Source organism: Rhinichthys klamathensis, unplaced genomic scaffold (assembly GCF_029890125.1).
Source record: "Rhinichthys klamathensis goyatoka isolate OS25496 unplaced genomic scaffold, OSU_Roscu_1.1 h1tg000401l_1, whole genome shotgun sequence".
NCBI classification, from domain to species: domain Eukaryota; kingdom Metazoa; phylum Chordata; class Actinopteri; order Cypriniformes; family Leuciscidae; genus Rhinichthys; species Rhinichthys klamathensis.
Window position 1 is genome coordinate 1,812,646 of NW_026606902.1, and position 21,881 is coordinate 1,834,526.

A 21,881-nucleotide genomic window follows, 5' to 3' on the forward strand; every position below is an offset into this window, starting at 1 on the left:
AGGCTACTGATTTTTCCAATAACACATCAGATGTGTTTTTCAGAGCTTTCCTTGTTTATCATAAGTCAGACCATGAAACAAGTGTCACAGGATAACTGACAGGACAAAATGATAACAATAGAACTGTTTTATGAGCTACTGTATGATGGCAAAATGCAGTACATTATGCAATAGTAGGCTATTTAGAGGAATACAAAAATGGTTTAACAAACACCATTAACATAACATACAACATTAGGCCTATAATATATAACATTTAAAGGGGGTATGTGGGGATATGCAGATTAGCCTATTATTATTATTTTTGTTATTATTAAGACATTTTAAGTAGGCTTATGTATTTACAGTAAGCTGAGTGTAAGCAAGATCCTTTTTCCCTGAACCTTTTCAGCTTTGCTGCCCCCTGCCGCGCTAGTAGCTATAGGTGACGTTACATAATTCATTGGCTTACAGCTGTCGGTCATTATCTATTCATTGCACGTCTGACTCCTGTGTGATGTGGAAGTCACGTGAAACTTTCTATGCAAAACGGGTTACTCACTAGTAGAGCAAATGACATGACGCCAAAATTATTAATTTCGTTCCCAAGACTTCCCTCAAACGAGCTTACTATGAAAGCCCATAGACAGTAAAAGAAAGCCGCCATTGTGGCTTCTGTAAGGCAGCGCTGCCCAAGGTTTGAGCCAACATGGCGGCTTGAGGGCTGTAGTTGCAGACACGCCCACTGTGAGTCAGAGGGTTTAGGAGCGCTACTGTAATGACAGCTCAAAGCTGTCCACGTCAACACTGTGCTGCTACCACCATGGACTCCACGGCTCTGGTAAGATATGTGTGCCATTTAATCGCTGTTTTTATTCATTTAATTCATTGTACACGTTGAAATATTAGATTGACGACTGGCTTTAGCAGCTTGTGAGCAGTTTTTCATTTGGAATCTATGGCGAAATATGTTTTCGACAGCAACTATTTTCTCTTTATATTATTCTTAGGCGTAGCGTGCTAAGTTGGAACAATATTTAAGAAACTCTACATTTGTCAACTACTGGAAATGTGAGTCGTCTTGTAATATAAATGCTCGTGCATGTATTTTTCCTCGCGAAAGCGAAATCGTTGGCAGAAACCGATACGGTTTCTGTTTACGAGCGCACGAAAATTAATGTGAGCAAACCTTAACATTATTTTTCAGATTATGAATGGATCATTGTAGTGCACAATGCGAATGTATAGCATAGTGTATCCACTTCTTCCACGTCATTCTCCACTTGTGTTCAGTTTGTTCTGAAAGTTTTTTTTTTCCTTCGGTCTAGTCGTGGAAGATGTGGCTTTTCAAAAGTGGACGTGGATGCCACGTCCTCGATGCGTCTCTGCCTGAGCGGAGCGCGCGCGTTGCCTGTTTGTTGCGCGTGATTGATTCCACAGGTGGATACTTGGAGGAGATCAGGGTTATTGCTTGCCATGGACTTTTTTAATACTCTTATGAGTTGACCTATATAGACAACATAAATTCCAACTGCAAATTATTAAAACTGTAGCTGTGGAAAAAATATTCTACAAAATAAATCCCTTTTAATGTGGGGGAAAGGGGACATTTAAAGTACATTTCTTTATGATTTTAAACATTGTAGTAGACGAAGGATGACTTTTAAAAATATATTAAAAAAGTTAAATACAGTGATACATTATATATTAGGCTATAGTTCCTTTAAAAGGGTGATGTAACAAGGTTGACAGTTTTACAGATAATTTATTCATTGCATTGTAAAACAAAACAAAAAGGCTTTAAACAAGGCTTAAACAAGGCTTTCCCTTGTTTAAGTCATTGTTTACATACAATAGAGCCCTTACTTGGATGGAATGGATATGCTTCACATTTTATTGTTTTAATGAACAAAATATATTAGTTAAATGGTCATTGGTAACACTTTGCCTTATACTGTGAAACAGATATTATAATTTACAAAGGGCGAAGTTTCATTGTTGGGCCCTGAAGGTCTGTGTCTGGAGACAGGATGCTCTTGTATTCCAACTTGATGATCTGAAAAGATGACCAAAGAATAGTTTTCTCCTTCTGTTCGCCTGGCTCAAGTTCTGTGATACACTCAGACTTTGAATCAGTGGTAGTCAGTGCATGACAGAACTTTGGCCCGGCCGGACCCAGTCGAGTGAAAGCTAACAAACAGCCTCTTCTAGGCATAATATAATAGCATTTTAAGGTGTATTCATGACATAATAGATACCGTAATGTGAATTATTGAAAATAATGTCGATTTATTTTCAACCAGGAACCCTCGCTGTACACCGTGAAGGCTGTCTTCATCTTAGACAATGATGGAAACAGACTGCTTTCAAAGGTGCTTAGACCCCTTCCCTCTTTTGATAATCTTTCTTTTTACAGATGGAAAAAGATCATCATGAATAACTGTTTATGTACTGTGCAATTATGTATGTACTCATGTGCAATTACAGTACTATGATCTAGAGCTCTACCCTTCCATGAAAGAGCAGAAGAATTTTGAAATGAACGTCTTCAACAAAACACATAAAGCTGACAGTAAGTTCATTATTTAACAGTGTTTTGCTAACCTTCCCATTAAGTTACGAAAATTAAGAACATTATCAAAGACCAGATAACTTTAAACGAACATTCTATTAACGTTATTGGAAGAACACTTCTTTTTCATAACTTTGAGAGAAGCTTGGCAGAACATTAGCTAAAGTTCTGAGAAGATTCCCTGTTAGCTGGGATACTGCCAAATATTTAGCTTGTAGCGATTAGACCTGATGGGCTGCTTTATGTTCCAACTCAAGCTCTTCTCTTCAGATCAATGTTTCCTACTAAATTCAGGGGAGTTTACAGACTCTATTGTGTCGATTAGGACCAGATAGGTACTCTAAGAAGTGTCCCAGATCAAGTTTCAAACTAGTTTACAGTGGTTCATGGTCGTTAGAACTTGCAGTTGCAAGGTTCCTCTGGGGCTTGTAGGTCAGATTACTGGAAAACTGGGTGGAGAACCTGTTCTAGAATTCATAAATGTTTTTATTACTTTTGCCCTGTAGGGTGAAGGAGTTTGACACCAGGATAACAAAACCACCCTGATCCTTTCACCTGTTTAGGTGTTAACTGTTTTAGCTTTGTCAAAATACACACCTGTATTTGTCTCTTTAAAGGTGAATCCGAGGTGAAACTGTCCGATTTGTTTAAATTTCTTGGAGTCGTTCTTGACGGAAAAGTGGGCAGAAATAGCTTCTGACCTCCAAATGTTTTGCTTCAAATGAAACTTTTAGTAATCAGACACCCCTTTTAGGACAGCATCGCAAAGTAAAACACTGTTCTGTGCTCATATTTCCTAGTACGTATTAATAGACAAAACTGAAACTGATCTTGAATTAGCACTGGAATTTTATGTGAAATGCAGTCACTGGACCTTTTTATGCCTTTAAGCACTGTCTCATTCTACCCAGCTAACTGGGAAAGTTCTCAGAACTTTGGCTAATGTTCTGGCAAGGTTTTGTCAAAGTTGAGAACAAAACGCTCTTCTAGTAATGTTAATAAAATGTTCCTTTAAAGTTATCTGGTCTTTAATAACGTCCTCAAAGTGTTAGCACAAAAATTGTATTTATACGTTTTGATACGACATGCTTTAAATCGGACATGGAACGTGTTTTTCTGAAATTTTTTATTTGGATGTTTCTCTGACGTTTTTTTAAACATTGCTCTCATCATGTTTGCAAAATGATAAAAGGGAATTTTTCCTTTTTCCTCTAATAACGAAGAAAAATATAAAATAAACTTGATGATTTTAACGTTCATACAACATTCAAAAATATGTTTTTTATAGCTGAAATCAGGGGTGTCCAAACTCGGTCCTGGAGGGCCACTGTCCTGCAATGTTGTCCTCTAACTTGCCTCAACACATCTGTCTGGAAGTCTCTAGTATCCCTATAGACCTTGATTAGCTGCTTCAGGTGTGTTTATTTGGGGTTGGAGCTGAACTCTGCAGGCCCTCCAGGAGCAAGATTTGACTGCATCCATTTTGTGGAAGAACATTGTTTTGGTTGTGCTTTTGTGACTGTGTGGATGAATGGGATTCTTTCTCAAAACTAAAGAGAGGGAGATTACTGCTCATAAAACATTAGCTGAAGACGTTACTGTAGCTTTAATAGACATGCTACTTCATTAAAAATAACTTCCAACACCGCTACAACAACCATAATGAAAAGAGCCTTCACAATAAATAATGCTTTACAATGAACTCTGTTGGAGAGCTACATATGGCAGTTTATCTGTTCAATAAAATACCTTACTCACCTGGCTGTTGAGTGATACAAACACCATCTCTGCATCACTTTTACAACATTTCCAATCCCTCTGTTCTCTCACCATTTTCAACAAGCAAAGCCGATGTTGATTCTTGTTTTATTACGAGCTCTGTCGCGGCTCTCTCAGCATTTTTAAAAAAAACGGGTGATTTCCGGAGGTTCAAGAATCAGCTTCTCCTTCTCCATGTCAATCTTTCTTGCTCGTTGTGACAACTAACCTATACCACACCATACATGTGTATATACGTCCATACGTATAGCCGGAGCAACTTTTCTCTATTTACAGATATGATGAGACGCACACGGGCGAGTGACATATTTTTAAAACATATTTTTGTAACGCTGGGTATCTCTATCATGTTGCCCATTAAATAAATTAAAAAATCTATAAGGTTAATCAAGACTAGCTTTGTTGGCTTGACAAAGACTTGTCTGAAAGTGTAAAAAAAGAATAGATCATTTCTCTAATGTTTCTATAACTGAATATACACTTATGTACAAATAAATATATGTATATCTAAATAAATATTCAGATATACAAATATATATATATATATATATATAAATTAATGTATATCTTATGTATTTTAAGTATTCTGGTTCATGTGTGTGCAGATGAGATTGCCTTCTTAGAAGGGATGACGATAGTCTACAAGAGCAGCATAGACTTGTTCTTCTATGTAGTCGGCAGCGCTCAGGAGAATGAGGTAAGTCATGTATGCGGATGAGTTGGCCTGTAATTGGCTGGAATGTTGTCCATGCTAAAATCGTGTCACTCATTTTGCATGTGACAGTAATTCGTTATGACCATTATAGAGAGCTGGTCGTTTTTGGACAGTATTTGACCTCTCATTTTGTTTCTCTGGATACAGATATAAAAGAAAAGTCAGCTGTGAATCATTCCATTTCCTTTTCTGACTCTCTCTTCCTGTATTTGTCTGATCCTCAGCTCATGTTAATGGCAGTGCTGAACTGCTTGTTTGAGTCTCTCAATCAGATGTTGAGGTGAGTTCATGCTCTGAGGTATATTATATTATATATATATATATATATAGATACTAACGTTTAAAAGTTTTACTTTTATTCAGGGATGCAATACATTGATCAAAAGTGACAGTAAAGACATTTATAATGTTACAAAAGATTTATATTTCAATTTTTTACTTTCTATTCATCAAAGAATCCTGAATATAGGTATCACCGTTTCCACAAAAAAGATTTTCAACTGATAATAATAATAAATGTTTCTTGAGCATCAGTTCAGCATTTTAGAATGATTTCTGAAGGATCATATGATTAATTCCTGGTGAAAATTAGGAATAGGATTAAATAACATTTAAATATAAATGCCATAATATATATATATATATATATATATATATATATATATATATAAATAAATAGAAAATTGTATTAATATTTGATTAAATAAATGCAGCCTTGGTGAGCATATTAGACACTTCTTTAAAAAAACATTACAAAAATATTAACCAACCCCAAACTTTTCAACAGTAGTGTGAAATGAAATCTGAGGCCATGTAATATTAGGACAACACTACGGCCAGTATATTTTGACTGACACCATGTGCCGCTCAGCTGCCCTTTAGGCTGATTCATGTCAGAATTCACAGAATTCTAGGCATGCACCCCTTCTGTGGTAACCATGGAAACTGGTGAAGGGCAGCACAAGATGTCAAGGATGTCACAGTAGAAGACTTGTGTGCTCAGGTGTCTGCTTCTTTTCCAACAGGAAGAATGTGGAGAAAAGGACTCTGCTGGATAATATGGATGGAGTGTTCCTAGTGGTAGATGAAATCATCGATGGAGGGTAAATATTAAATAATAAATTATTCTCTTTTACGACCTGCGCATTCACTTAGAACAACAAGAGAACATGCACTACCATTCAAAAGTAAGATTTATGTTTTTAAAATTTTGTATGCTCACCATGGCTCCATTTATTTGATCAAAAATACACTTAAAAAAATATATATTTCTGTGATGTCAAAGCTGTATATTTAGGATAATTACTCCAGTATTCAGTGTCACATAACCCTTTAGAAATCATTCTTATATGATTTGATACTCAAGAAACATTTATTATTATTATCAATGTTGAGAACAGTCTATTTTTTTTTCAGGATTTATTGATGAATAGGAAGTTTAAAAGAATGGTCACTTTTGGTCAATTTAATCTTTTTTTGCTGAATAAAATTGTTATTAAAAGAAATTGTACCGACCCCAACTTTTGAATTGTAGTGTGCTGTTCTTAATTGCACAAATTGTAATATAGATCTGTGTTGTAATTGTATAGTGTGGCCTTTAAAGGTGATGGGTATAACAATATATTAAACAATACATACCACATAACAATATTAAATTTAAGTAAACAAAATAAAAATGCTCTATTTTGCCTATATTTGCTATTAAGTAAAATATATGATTATACATTTTTAAATTATAGGCCACAGTTAAAGAGGTCATGACATGGATTATTTTAATATGCTCCTTGAGGTTCACTTATAATGTTAATAAAGTTTTTTGCACAAAAGAACCCCAAATATTTATGTGTAAAAACTATTATTTTCAACCTTCATTCTGAAATGATCTGTTTTTAAGGCGCGGCTCCTTTAAGGCTTATCAGTAAACGGTCACTGTTATGATTGGCTAATGTCATTGCATAGAAAACGGTATCAATGCCCAGTCGTGAGTAAGTGTTTCGAAAACATTATCCAAATAAAACCATCATTTAAAAGACAAAGAATTATGAATTATCATCTTAAAACAAAAGTTTCTTTGCTAACTCTCCATTACACTGTGCCTTGTTGACAAAACAATCTGCAGTCAAATGCTCTGAACAAACATAACATTTTCCGACATGATCCAGGACGCCATTAAAATAAACCATCCATTTTTTTTCGACGCCGGGATCCTTCTGAAGTCTGTACAGAGACTCAAACTAGCTGTTTAAACTGGACGTGTCTAAGCGAACGTTCTTTCACTCTTCCATTTGTCCTGTTGTTGGCAGACTGAAGTCATGGAGCATGTCAGAAACTGAACATGCATCTGTATATTGTACATTAGATAGTGATTATAATGGTTTCTATTTGCTTTTGACACGATGCTCGCATCCGGGGCTGGTTGCATAAACTGCTAAGACTAGTCTAACAAGTTAGTCATAATTATTTTGTTTTCTTTAAGACTGTTTATAACCTTTGTTTATAAAAAGTCAGGTACATAAAAAGGTGGATTGTTCTAATTTGATACCGAAAATTAAGACGGCTTGCTCCTTGGCTAACTGCTAGGTGGTCAGGCTAACTATAGTTCTTAAAAAGTCTTAACATAATGGCTAGGCCTATATGTTTATGCAACTGGTGGTGAAAATTAAGCTTTTAATGTTTATATGTCTATGTGGTGTTTTTAATATGCTTTAAGACAAGCCATGTGTAAATTTATAAGTCAACACCATTGCGGAATATTTTCTCCTTAAAACTGCAGTGAACCAAAGACAGTCTCAAAAACACAGTTTGAAATTGCTGGTGTGTCTGACGTCACAAACTACCTTTTAACCAATCACGTCAACGTGTGCGAGTGGATCTCTGAGCTGGGCTGCGTTCAGCCCCGACAAAACGTTGCACAACGTTTTTTCAAACATAAACGGTGATGCGTTGAACGCACTGTTCTGATGACGCAAGAGTTGCAACTATGGCAGCTGAGAAAGGCCGTTCTTTGTGAAGAATTTTCGGAGCCTGATGAAGTCGGTATAAATGTGTTTAATACTACAAAATATGCCCAATGTTACAGTTACTGTTTTAATACCCTGTATTTTCTTTCTCACTTTTAGGAAAAGCACTTAATTACCATTGTTTATTTCTATACCAAATGTCATTCACTTGCAATGAAGCTAAAAATATAAACAACTACATCATTATGTTGATATCCTATATTTTTATAATAAAACTTACGACAAACATGTCTTCTAATATCCTCAGTTGTTGCGTATACCGAGCTGCATCGAACACATTTGTTAATTACTTTACTAGCAAAACGTTGCGCACCGTTTTGAACTTGAACGTGCCCCTGGTGTGAGTGAGTGGAGGCGGGGCTAATTTGCATATTCATAGAACTGCATATAATAAATGAGGCAAGGGTGTAGAGTTAAATTCAAGCTATTTTAATGCATGAAGAATTTTTTTTTCAAGGAAAATTTTTTTTTAAATATGTAAATTTTGGTGATCTAATGTGAGTTTTGAGGGATAAAATGATTGACTACAGGGGGACTTTAAGCGACTGAATGATAGTGGCCGGGGGCCTATGGTGCAATGATGTATAACTATTTGTCAATGTCTTGCTCTGGAGGCGGGCATATGCAAATGTGTTTGCTTGTTTGACATCACAGATCCTGCAATGTCAAGTTGTTTTGGAGCTTGATTTAAATAAATGCTTTGTTAATAATGAGGAGGACATTTTAAACTCTGAAACTAGCAGGATGTTTTAGTCATATAAAGACATGTCAAAAAATCAAGGCATTTGACTTCTCATGTCATGACCCCTTTAAATGAACATGAACAGATAATGTGTACAGCAGTAAGAATGTCAGCAATGACTGATAACAGCCTTATCTTAATGAAATTTACTTTTTAAATAAACCTTTAATTTTATTTCTAAATAATATTTTATTTGACTAAATGTACCAGCTTTTAACTGTTAAAAGGACTTTCTTCCATGAGCAGGCTGATTTTATTTGGTGATCGTTTAGACTTTTTAGATTCAATTTTAGTGATGGTTCTTCTCCATCACAGCTGTCAACCAATATGGATTTATTATTATTTTTATTTTTTTACTTAATTTACTGCATGAACGTCATCAGGGGGAAGATAGTGGCCCAATAAGATCCACCCATAAAATAACAAATGTACTTAATTCTAAACTTCATTCATATGTTGCTCTTCAACTTGTTTACAGGGTGATCTTGGAGAGTGACCCCCAACAGGTCCTTGAAAAGGTCAACTACAGGGTAAGAGACAGTATCAGTGCTTGTTTTCTGTATCTATGAGTTGCGCTTCACAATGCACTGAGAGTTTGTTATTAAACCCCAGACATTCGTCAGATATATCTATAGTATACTGCAAGTCAGCACAGTTGCAAGCTCTTTACCCAGAATCACCGCTTCCTGTCTTTAGAAATTACCTTGGCACATCATTTCAGCTTGACAGGAAGTTCCCTTTTCTTTTTGCCCAGTTTAGTCATGCACGCAGACTAAGTGTCCCCTCTCTTGCCCCGTCAGTGTGTGTCGGAGCAAGCGTATGGCTTCGTCCTTTTTGATTACATCACTGGTAACGTGGAGGGCCAAGGAGAGAGACGAGAGCTACTGTAGCTCTCCTTCAGCCCCCCTTCCTCTCTCCCTCCGCTTTAGAGACGAGAGAGAGAGGGGGATGAGGGTGAGAGAGTGGGCAGGTAACTGCATGGCATGCACAAGCGTGTGTGAGGCTCACAAGAGGAACCGCTGTAACCGAGGGAGCCGATCAATAATAAGAAAATGTCCCGCTGACATCTGACCGTAAAGCTTTTGCTGCGGAGTGGGAGACACTGTCACATCTCTGAGTTACGCTCACATAAACTCACTCAGTAAATGGCCGGCATGATTTCAGCAGTCCACACTTCTGATTTATGCTGTTATGGGTTGGATTTGTTTTACTTCAGTGCAAGGGGGAAGACCCTGTCCCACTTCAAATAATATTTAAAAATAAATCAAAATACAAATAGATAATAAAGATCTAGTCTCAGACAAATGTATTTTGTAAATAAATCTTTAAAATGTTTTATTTTGAATGAATTGGAAAAATAAATGAATTAAATGTAATGGATTATTTTGTATTAGTAGTAAAATTGCAATGTATTGTCTGTGAATACATTTTAGCAGCTATGGAACATTTTATTTTGTTATGTTTTAGACTTTTTAGACTCAATTTTAGTGATGGTCCCAACCAATATGGATTTTATATATATATATATATATAGCTCTTTACCCCTTGATGACGTCCCTGTACTGGAACAACAACAAAAAATATATATATATATATAAATTAGGGCTGTCAAATGATTAATCACGATTAATCACATCCAAAATAAAAGTTTTTTTTACATAATATATGTGGGTGCACTGTGTATAATTATTTTGTATATATATAAATACACACACATGCATGTATATTTAAGAAAAAAAATATAATTTATATATAAAATATTTATATATAATATAAATTATATATAAATCTATATACAGTATATACATGAAAATATTTCTTAAATATATACAAGCATGTGTGTGTATTTATATATATATATATAAAATAATTGTACACAATGCACCCACATATATTATGTAAAAAAAACTTTTATTTTGGATGTGATTAATCACGATTAATCATTTGACAGCCCTAATATATATATATATATATATATATACAGGTCCTTCTCAAAAAATTAGCATATTGTGATAAAGGTCATTATTTTCCATAATGTAATGATAAAAATTAAACTTTCATATATTTTAGATTCATTGCACACCAACTGAAATATTTCAGGTCTTTTATTGTTTTAATACTGATGATTTTGGCATACAGCTCATGAAAAACCCAAATTCCTGTCTCAAAAAATTAGCATATTTCATACGACCAATAAAAGAAGCGTTTTTAATACAAAAAAAAAGTCAACCTTCAAATAATTATGTTCAGCTATGCACTCAATAGTCAATACTTGGTCGGGAATCCTTTTGCAGAAATGACTGCTTCAATACGGCGTGGCATGGAGGCAATCAGCCTGTGGCACTGCTGAGGTGTTATAGAGGCCCAGGATGCTTCGATAGCGGCCTTAAGCTCATCCAGAGTGTTGGGTCTTGCGTCTCTCAACTTTCTCTTCACAATATCCCACAGATTATCTATGGGGTTCAGGTCAGGAGAGTTGGCAGGCCAATTGAGCACAGTAATACCATGGTCAGTAAACCATTTACCAGTGGTTTTGGCACTGTGAGCAGGTTCCAGGTCGTGCTGAAAAATGAAATCTTCATCTCCATAAAGCTTTTCAGCAGATGGAAGCATGAAGTGCTCCAAAATCTCCTGATAGCTAGCTGCATTGACCCTGCCCTTGATAAAACACAGTGCACCAACACCAGCAGCTGACATGGCACCCCAGACCATCACTGACTGTGGGTACTTGACACTGGACTTCAGGCATTTAGGCATTTCCTTCTCCCCAGTCTTCCTCCAGACTCTGGCACCTTGATTTCCGAATGACATGCAAAACTGAGCAACAGTCCAGTGCTGCTTCTCTGTAGCCCAGGTCAGGCGCTTCTGCCGCTGTTTCTGGTTCAGAAGTGGCTTGACCTGGGGAATGCGGCACCTGTAGCCCATTTCCTGCACACGCCTGTGCACGGTGGCTCTGGATGTTTCTACTCTAGACTCAGTCCACTGCTTCCGCAGGTCCCCCAAGGTCTGGAATCGGTCCTTCTCCACAATCTTCCTCAGGGTCCGGTCACCTCTTCTCGATGTGCAGCGTTTTTTGCCACACTTTTTCCTTCCCACAGACTTCCCACTGAGGTGCCTTGATACAGCACTCTGGCAACAGCCTATTTGTTCAGAAATTTCTTTCTGTGTCTTACCCTCTTGCTTGAGGGTGTCAATGATGGCCTTCTGGACAGCAGTCAGGTCGGCAGTCTTACCCATGATTGCGGTTTTGAGTAATGCAACTTTTAAAAGTTTTTAAAAGCCTCAGGAATCTTTTGCAGGTGTTTAGAGTTAATTAGTTGATTCAGATGATTAGGTTAATAGCTCGTTTAGAGACCCTTTTCATGATATGCTAATTTTTTGAGACAGGAATTTGGGGTTTTCATGAGCTGTATGCCAAAATCATCAGTATTAAAACAATAAAAGACCTGAAATATTTCAGTTGGTGTGCAATGAATCTAAAATATATGGAAGTTTAATTTTTATCATTACATTATGGAAAATAATGAACTTTATCACAATATGCTAATTTTTTGAGAAGGACCTGTATATATATATATATATATATATATATATATATATATTAGGGCTGTCAAACGATTAATCGCATCCAAAATAAAAGTTTGTGTTTACATAATATATGTGTGTGTACTGTGTATAATTATTTTTAATACATAAATACCCACACATGCATGTGTATTTAAGAAATATTTGCATGTATATACTGTATGTAGACTGAATGTAGCCTATATATAATGTATATTTTATATAAATATAAAAATGTTATATATAAATAACATAGTTTTCTTAAATATATACATGTGTGCATTTATATACAAAATAATTATACACAGTACACACACATATATTATGTAAACACAACTTTTATTTTGGATGTGATTAATCGTGATTAATCGTTTGACAGCCCTAATATATATATATATTAATTCTATTAATTTAATTAAAAAATTAATTGTAAAATTGCAGTCTATTATCTTTGAATACATTTTAGCAGCTAGGGCACTTTTTGTGATTTTGAATATTTTGGTCAATTTTAGCAATGGTCCTGTTCTAGTATAGTGCTCAACCAAATATGGCTTTTTAATGGGCAGTGATTATATGATTGATGGCTGAAAATAATGCTGGTAATTGATTGCTGAAATAATGCCATAATAAACTAAATGATGACAAATGCATTCAAATGCATACTTATTTTACATCATATTTCCAAAATAAAAAAGTGCTTAACTGACAAAGAAAATGTTTAATATCCATTATCAAGGGCAAACTAACCCTTCTGTTAAGGGGGCAAGCTGGCATTATAATCAGCCGAAGATATTAACAGATGATTTTGGAACAAATGTTCTCTATATATTTTCTCTACGGCTTTGGGACACTATTTTTGCCCTTTAGTGATGTTTAGTGGCAGATGAGTTGTGGTGTGTTATTGATCTTAACTTTCACTTTGCTATAGAGTAACTAAGTTTGAAACATCTTGCACGATTTGTCTGGCTTGGTTGGTTGCGGTTTATGACAGTTAATTTTGTAATTGTAATTTGTCCTGTTTTTGGTTACTTGCAGGCAGATGACAACCCATTATCAGAACAGAGTGTGGCACAGGTATAAACATACATATAAAAACATATAAACACACAGAAACTATAATCACAGACACTTTTCACACCTGTTAACGTTTGTTGTGAAACATTTTAAAACTCCACACTAAAAGCTCTGAAATGTTTCCCTCTCTGTCTAACTGTCATTAACGCCTGTCGATTAACATCATTATCACCTGTCTCGCTCTAACCTTTGCCACTAACTCTAACCTTGACAGCACATCACTGAGAAACTGGCTCTCACCTCTAATGTAAGTGCATGAAGGCTCACTCACACACACACACACGTGTATGCGGATACTTTTAAGCGCTCAAAAATGAAAAATTTGATATTTTGGGTAAATCTTTCAAATATTTTGTTAGAGTGACAACAGATGCGTAGTATGGGACTGAAACTAATCTAAAGTGAAGTTTATTTCTGAAAGAGACTGCTGTAAAGAAACTTCCAGTCTAATACGGTGGTCTTCAGATGCCCCCTTGTGGCCGTAATATAAAGTTGTTTAGTTTATTGAGGAACTTTTGTCATTAAGAATATAGTTGCTACACCTCATTATTGCACTATTCAGTATTGTGGACATTCTTTTAATTGCATCTTTCATTTCATAGTAGTGTTTATTTAGCATATAAAATTTGGTAGGTATATGAAATATATCCAAAAAACATATTAACTGATTAACAACTAACAACTTAATGTCATGAATTGCACATGTGGAGTAAAGCATCTTTTTGAAGTGTGTTGTAGTTTCTTGGGGTTGATCACTGAATGTTCACTGAAATTCTGTTTTCATTTTTCAGGTGTTCCAGTCAGCAAAGGAGCAGATCAAGTGGTCAATTCTAAAATAAAATATCTTGAAGGAATCTGTAAATTATTGAAAGGGAATTTCAATTTTATATTTAAAATTTTAATTATTTGTAATTTAATTAATTATAGAAGTGCAATCTGTTGTATCTCATGTTTAGTGCTGAAATATTTATATTTTTGTCAAAAGTGGGTCATTTCCGTTTTTTTAAATGATATAAAATGTATTGTCAATGCACAAATAGCCTACCTGTCTATTTCCAAAGCAGCTTTTTTTTTTTTGCTGTTCTGTTTAGAGGTATATTTTGTTTCAGCATGGCCTGTGATATAAATAATCACAGATCGTTAGCCTACTTGATTGTCTAAACTTGTTTTAATCTTGTCAATTGTCATTGTTGTTTTTAAGTCATGGCTGCTTTACAACCTTTTGTCAAAAATATAATTCACAAAGTTTTGTTACATTTGGCTTATAACTAAATCTTTTGCTATTATACATGTAAATTGTTTAAATGAGAAAGAGGCAATTATTATTAAATATAATACAATGAATATAATACAAAATAACAGTGAGTTACATTTACATATGAAAAGCAAAATATATTTTATTTACTAGGATTTATTTTATAGTAACTGTGTAGGCTATCTCCTGAATGTTTTAATAGGAAATAATTGCGGACGAACATGTGACTAAAAACGAATAAATATGTTTTTTTATAGCATTTGTTTGGTCGTTTCTATCTTTTCGCGTCTGTATGACAGCGCGACAATGATGCCGCTTCTCTATTGGTGAGAGACGAGTGAATCTGGACCAATCAGATTTGTTTTATCCTGCATAAATACTAATAATTACAGGAGGGTGTGGCTTAGTCTGCCATTGGATGGTGTAGGCCAATGGAAATCGCAGATCCGAGTCTCCACCTATGACTGAAGCCGAGGGATCGCCTCACGCCGTGACTGGACACAGTTAATAAAGGTGGGTGTTCACTTTTGAAAGCGCGGAGACATTCAACAACCAATTACATTTTATTCTTTCTGTTCGGATTCATGCAATAGCATATACTATGGATATAGGCTATGTAGCCTATGTAGACAGCCGATGCCTGTCGAATCAGACCTGTTATCACTAAATTAAACCTCAAATTCTACTTCTATTTCCTTGACGCCTTTAATCATGTTTTATACATTTGGAAATTATGATGCTAATAATGCTCATATAGCATAAGCACTGAAAATTAACCAAATACTTTGTAAAAAAAAATTCAACTGTTAATTAGCCTACTTTTAGAGGTTAAATATAGTTGTTTAATTTAGGGCTAATTTTTATCGTCGCAACGACAACTGCAAATAGCCTAACACATAGAGTAGCCTATTCATAAACAGCTGCAATATGCTAAGGCTGTAGGATCTACTTTATAAGCATGATGTAGCCTATAGGCCTACAGTTTATAAAATAAAACGCGAAAATCATCATTGATCTTAAAATGAATAAAATAATAATAGGCTATTTGCATTTGAGCGTATAGCCTACACGTTTATTTAATATTATTATTAAGTAATAGCCTAATAATCACTGACACCAGCAAACCCCTTTTTTGACCATAAACACAAAAAAACAAGATAAAAACCGTAGAATCGTTATTAGTAAAATCGTAAAATAAGCATAGCCTATTCCAGGGCATAATATAGCCTAATAAAAGTGGATTTATTATTGTTTATAATGTTGCTTAGTTTTTGTAAGCAGCATGAATGCTTCAGTTCTGTTACGGTGATAGCTAGGCTATTTTTAGGCTCGTGATAATTAAAACAGATTAAGTTGATTGTTAAATTTGTGTTGTTTCCAACACAGATGCACATCAAACATCAAGACTTAAAATTGTGACGTATTGAAACAAAATCATATGTTCCTCAGCATAACATTTGAACTATCATAAAATATTTGTAAGATATTTCCCAACGCGGTCGTAAAAATGACAGTGGATTTTTTTTTAATCATCAGTGTTTTAGGCTACATCATCTTCTTAGCAAACCAATCTGTGTTACCTTAAATTATATTAAGTTTATCTCTGTAAAGCTGCTTTGAAACAATCTACATTGTTAAAAGCGCTATATAAATGAGGATGACTTGACTTGACTAGACTTAGATTAGCCTACATCTATTTAACGTCACAATAAGTTCAGTCATTTCCTACTCAATTTTTTTTTTTTTTTTTTTTTTAGATTGATTTTCTTGATCTGCTAGGCCTATTTTAAAATAACCTAAATAGGCTACAGGCTACCTACATTTTACGTCAGCAATTAATGTTTAGAAGGTGTTTTTTTTTTTTTTTTACCATTGGTAGCCTATTTGGTAGGCCTATACTGCATGCACCGATCCATTTATAGAGAAATATCCACATAGATATTGAAAGCACTGGATGTTTAGGGGTGTCGTGGCCACGTGACATGGAAGCGCTCATTATCACATTGCGATGTGAGGAGGTTGATCAGCGCGAGCGCAGCGGTGGCGATAGAATAGTTATAACTCCGGTTAGGCTACTTTCTCTTAAAAGTTCCTTTACTATCCGCGCCACGGTAGCCTATATAAATATATATAGGCCTATAGTCCTATAGGGGTGGACCAGTAGCCTACTACTTTATTTGATTTTTTATTCTAAACTGTTTTAATTATTCTTATTTGTTTTGATTATTTTAATTTCTTCTATGTAAAGCACTTTGAATTGCCATTGTGTATGAAATGTGCTATATAAATAAACTTGCCTTGCCTTGCCTATATAGGCTATTTACTTTAATCTCCCACTTCTTTGTTTAGTTTGGACTTGGTCCCATGTTGTTGTTGCACACATAGCATAATGCCAGCATCATTTTACTTATGTAGGCCTATGTATTTATCTTTTAAAAACAAATCGATTTTGTATTTTGTAAAAAAAAAAAAAAAAATAGTATAAAACAAAACCAAAGAAAATAAATAATTACAATTTAAAAAAAGAAAAAGAAAAGAAAACTTGCAATATTGTTATATTCTATATTGATTTGCTTTTGTAATCATATTATGGGTTATTTCCCCCATATCATGAAGTTCCCTCTTCACAGAAGTTGTATCCCAAATTCACATACAGGTGCTGTTTCAGACAACGTGAAACCCATTCAAAGCTGCCACAAGAAAAAAAAAATATATAGGTATACTGTAGGCTATGTTATATATTTTCTTGTGGCAGTTTTAAAGGGATTTCAAATACGCAAATATAATCAGTCAATTATGGCAGAAACTCAATGCATTTAGGCATGTATCCTCAAGACGATCTGCTGAAGTTCAAACTGAGCATCAGAATTGGGAAGAAAGGTGATTTAAGTGACTTTGAATGTGGCATCGTTCTTGGTGCCAGATGTGCTGGTCTGAGTATTTCAGAAACTGCTGATCTACACACAACCATCTCTATAGGGTTTACGGAGAATGATCCGAAAAAGACTAAATATCCAGTGAACGGCAGAACATGCCTTGTTGGTGCCAGAGGTCAGAGGAGAATGGCCAGACTGGTTCGAGCTGATAAGTCGATAACTCGTTACAACCGAGGTCTGCAGAAGAGCATCTCTGAATGAACAACACATCGAACCTTGAAGCAGATGCAGCAGAAGACACACATGGTGCCACTCCTGTCAGCTAAAAAACGGCTAAAATTCACACGGACTCACCAAAATTGGACAATAGAAGATTGGAAAAACTTTGCCTGCATGGTCTGATGAGTCTTGATTTCTGCTGTGACATTTAGATGGTCGGAAATTGGAGTAAACAACATGGATCCATCCTGCCTTATATGGTGTAATGATGTGGGGGATATTTTCTTGGCACACTTTGGGTCCCTTAGTACCAGTTGAGCATATAGTTTATACTCCACAGTATTGATGCCGACCATGTCCATCTCTTTATGGCCAGAGCGTCTTCTGATGGCTGCGTCCAGCAGGATAACGTGCGCTCAAATCATCTCAAACTGGTTTCTTGAACATGACAATGAGTCGATATGGACTAAAATATCTGAGGAATGTTATTCAATTATTGTAAAACGTTAAATGTATTGAAACAAATGTTTGAAATGTGGAAAACCTGTTACCACCACAACAGGATTTTTTAAGTGTCTTTTTCCCCCCCAGAAGAACAAGTAAGGCCTATCTTAAGTTGCAGGAGGAGTGAAAGATTGTGACGTGTTTGTTGTTTGCTCCATCTAGTGGACAATTGAAAATCTACACTGTCCTCTTGAAAAAGCCAGACTCTCACCACCTAAAGCAAGATTAAGTTTGTTTTGCATCTCATTAGACACAGCTCTTTCCTATATATTAAATATGTCATTATTCAGCCTGCTCTGTTGGCTGCCGTGTTTAAAGTTTAAACCAGCTGAACATCACCTTGTCCAGGATGTGAGACCCTAAAAGACAAGCAAAGACCAACAGACCATGCATCCCTTTACAGCATCCATTCTCCCAAACACATCATGGATGTATTTTTAACCCTTGTTGAAATCCATCATTTATGGCATCATACTTCCTGCATGTAAGGTATACGGAGGGGTCATTCAGCGAACGCATGACACATGTGTGGCTGCATCTTCACATCCTCAGGAAATGTGTTTTTAAGAGAGTAGCGGGTGTTAATAGATTTCAGATCGCTTGCAGCTGCTCTCACAAAGTGCTTCAAAGTGAAGAAGAGTCAGATGAAAGAACGTCACTTCATCTGTCACAGACATCTTCATGGGACAGAGACACGCAACGCTGTGTGCTCGTCCCGAAATACAGCCGAGGTCATAACTGCACGCTAGTTTCCTCAAGGACTTAACCTTGAGAGTATTTGTCTATATTTTTCTCACTTTTTTGCCATGAGAAAAATGACTTTGTTTTTCCTGTGCTGGATAGTTTATTGACATGATGAAAGATAAACTTACGCATAAATGACAAGTGTAAATGAATAAGTGTAAATGCATATTCATAAATTTCATATTAGCTCATAACCACATTCATAATTCAAGGAGTTAGCACTTTGAAGGCCCTAGATTCATTAACACAAATGCAAAAAACTGGATTCAGAAGTGACAGCTGTCAGTCAAATGTTATAGGCAGCAGAGTTTCTTGTCAGTTTGTCTCCAGTAAAACCAAACATTAAAAAATAAATAAAACATCTTAGTTGTACATTGATCTTACAGTTAATTTGATTGTCTCTTGGCTTTAAAGAAATTATGCATTTTTGTTACAAGCTTGAGGGAAAAATATATTAAAATGTTTGGCCTAGACACTTCTTTATCTTAAATTCTAATCCTCATCCTATAGATCTAGGGCCAGTTGCATAAACGTAACCATTATGTTAAGACAGTCTTAAGATCTATGACTCACTAGCAGTTAGTCAAGGAACGGTTAGTCTTATCACTGTAAAAAATTGCTGTAGTTATGCAGCTGTTTGCCAGTAACTTACTGTAGATTTAAATTGATGTATATTTACTGGCAACAGTTTGTTCAAAGTTAAATGAACATTAAACAAAGTCTTTGTCTTTACAGAATAAAACTATAAAATAACAATCTAATGCAAAGCATCCCGGAACCAGAAATCTTCATCAACCTTTTTCTTTTTTTTTCCCTTCAGATTTTGGTTCCCATTAATGCTTTGCATGAGGCTGTTATATTAGTTTTATTCTGTAAAGATAAAGACTTGTTAATGTTTAATGTTCATTTAACTTTAAACAAACTGTTGCCAGTAAATAACATCAATTTAAAACTACAGTAAGTTACTGGCAAGCAGCTGCCAGTAATACTGTAATTTCTACAGATTTTTTTTTTTACAGTTTTCGGTATCAAATTAGGCCCAATGTACATTTTTATGTAACTGACTTAAAAAAGTTATGAATAGTCTTAAAGAAAAAAGTTTGATGACTAACTTGATTGACTATAGTGGTCTTACAAGTTAGTAAGACCACTATATATACCCATATACAGTTTTCCCCTAGCAATATTATCGATTTGACACCACTAACACTGTAGGATGAAGCTCAATAATGACGCTATTGTCTTCTGTAGAGTTGCTTTATATAGTTAGTGAATTAACTTTACACAGTTATTGAACTGAACTGAATGGTCACTGAACTGAATTGAGCTGAAAAATGACAATGTTCTTATAGCCTACAGCCGCTTTTCAGCAGCTTATATCTGATGAAGTTTGCATCATTAATTTTGTTACTTTCATGTATTTTACTGTAAAGCTGCTTCAAAACAATTTCTATTGTATGAAGCCCTATAAAAAATAAAGGTGGCTTGATTGACTTCAAGTTCCTCAACGGCCTGACACCGACTTCTGAAGGAAGACTGAACTATTTGCATTTCACATGCTGCTATACATGGTCGCACCGCGTCGCTTTGGCACTTTACTAAGCACCGGCTGAATTTGTCATTCAAAATAAAGAAATAAAATGTTCCTTTTAGGTGTAATATTTGCCCCCTAAATTTGATTTTTAGAGTAATATTTGGTACATTTATGAGGACATATTATTTCGAACCATATTCTCTCTGCATAACATGATGTCAATTAAATGAATTCACAATGTGAACCATTAGATGTTTTCATTAAGCTCTAAAATAAAATACATTTTAATACAAATTTTACATGATAATATATAAGCAAAGAGTATAACTTGAAGAAACTACATCAGACCACCAAAATAGGCATTTTGGCCTGATCCCCCATTCATTTCTTACCTGATACACACATGTATACGGCTTGATAAACTAAGAAAAAACAAAAGTATCTTATGAAGTATAATAGCCCTAAATTAAGTCAAACAAACACCATGGTGTGTATTATCTAAATAAAGGTGAGCTTTAAGACAGACAAGAGCAGTAATAGCCTAGGCTATTGATCAAAACATCAAGTTGACACTATAAATTAATGAATTATGAGGGGGTTCAGTTCTGAAACACTGATTGGTCAAATGGTCACCCATAATTGGGTATAAGTGGCATCTGGGAAGTACAGGCAACAACGCTGATGTCACATGTTTTTTTTACATCATAGGAGCCAGTTGGCATATGGGGAGACCTTTGAACTGTTCCTCATATTTCACATGTTGGCAGATCATCATGCTTGGGGAAATGTAACTGCTGCTCTGTTTGGAGGGTGATGGAGTGAGTATAACAGAGAGAAAGAGATAATGTGAACGACACAGTGTTGTAAGTCTAACCTTTTAGAAACTGAGGTGATTGAAAGTGTATTATTACACAAAAATGACAGTTCTGTCAACAGTCCAGTTTCTTGCACTGTGTGTTTGAACGTTTAGATGTTGTGACTGTGACTCATTTCTAAATCAGCCAGAAACGACAAGCCTCACATCACAGTTCAATAATCTGAAATAATTCCTTTGCTTTCATTGCAGGAGTTAAAATCCACAATCACCAGAACAGCAGCTCATATCATGTAACTGTTATCCCACTCACATTTTCAGTCAAATCATGTAGCACAGCGAGGGGTTGCTGCATTTATAGGAGACAGCGTGAATAAACTGAGCTTGATTGGCTAGCAGCAGTTTAGCATACTCTCCCTGATTGGCTAAGGAGCTGACGTTGATGGATTGGTTCTTTACTGATAGGTTCCTCTAAAAAATGACGTTTCAA

The 21,881-nt window shown here is 35.3% G+C and overlaps 1 protein-coding gene across 3 annotated transcripts; it reads left to right on the plus strand.

Moving 5' to 3' along the window:
- The first annotated feature begins 678 nt into the window (after nucleotides 1–678).
- copz2 (COPI coat complex subunit zeta 2) lies at nucleotides 679–14,307 on the plus strand. Of its 3 annotated transcripts, XM_056234651.1 has the most exons (10): nucleotides 679–820; nucleotides 2,283–2,351; nucleotides 2,467–2,551; nucleotides 4,936–5,027; nucleotides 5,270–5,325; nucleotides 6,071–6,148; nucleotides 9,286–9,337; nucleotides 13,407–13,445; nucleotides 13,660–13,692; nucleotides 14,237–14,307. In XM_056234651.1, exons 1-10 carry the CDS (start codon nucleotides 758–760, stop codon nucleotides 14,282–14,284), a joined length of 615 nt encoding a protein of 204 aa, XP_056090626.1. In that variant the 5' UTR covers nucleotides 679–757; the 3' UTR covers nucleotides 14,285–14,307. The 3 variants fall into 3 exon arrangements, with proteins under 3 accessions (XP_056090626.1, XP_056090628.1, XP_056090627.1); XM_056234653.1 differs by lacking the exon at nucleotides 13,660–13,692; XM_056234652.1 differs by lacking the exons at nucleotides 13,407–13,445; nucleotides 13,660–13,692; nucleotides 14,237–14,307 and adding an exon at nucleotides 9,608–10,024.
- The last annotated feature ends 7,574 nt before the right edge of the window (nucleotides 14,308–21,881 follow it).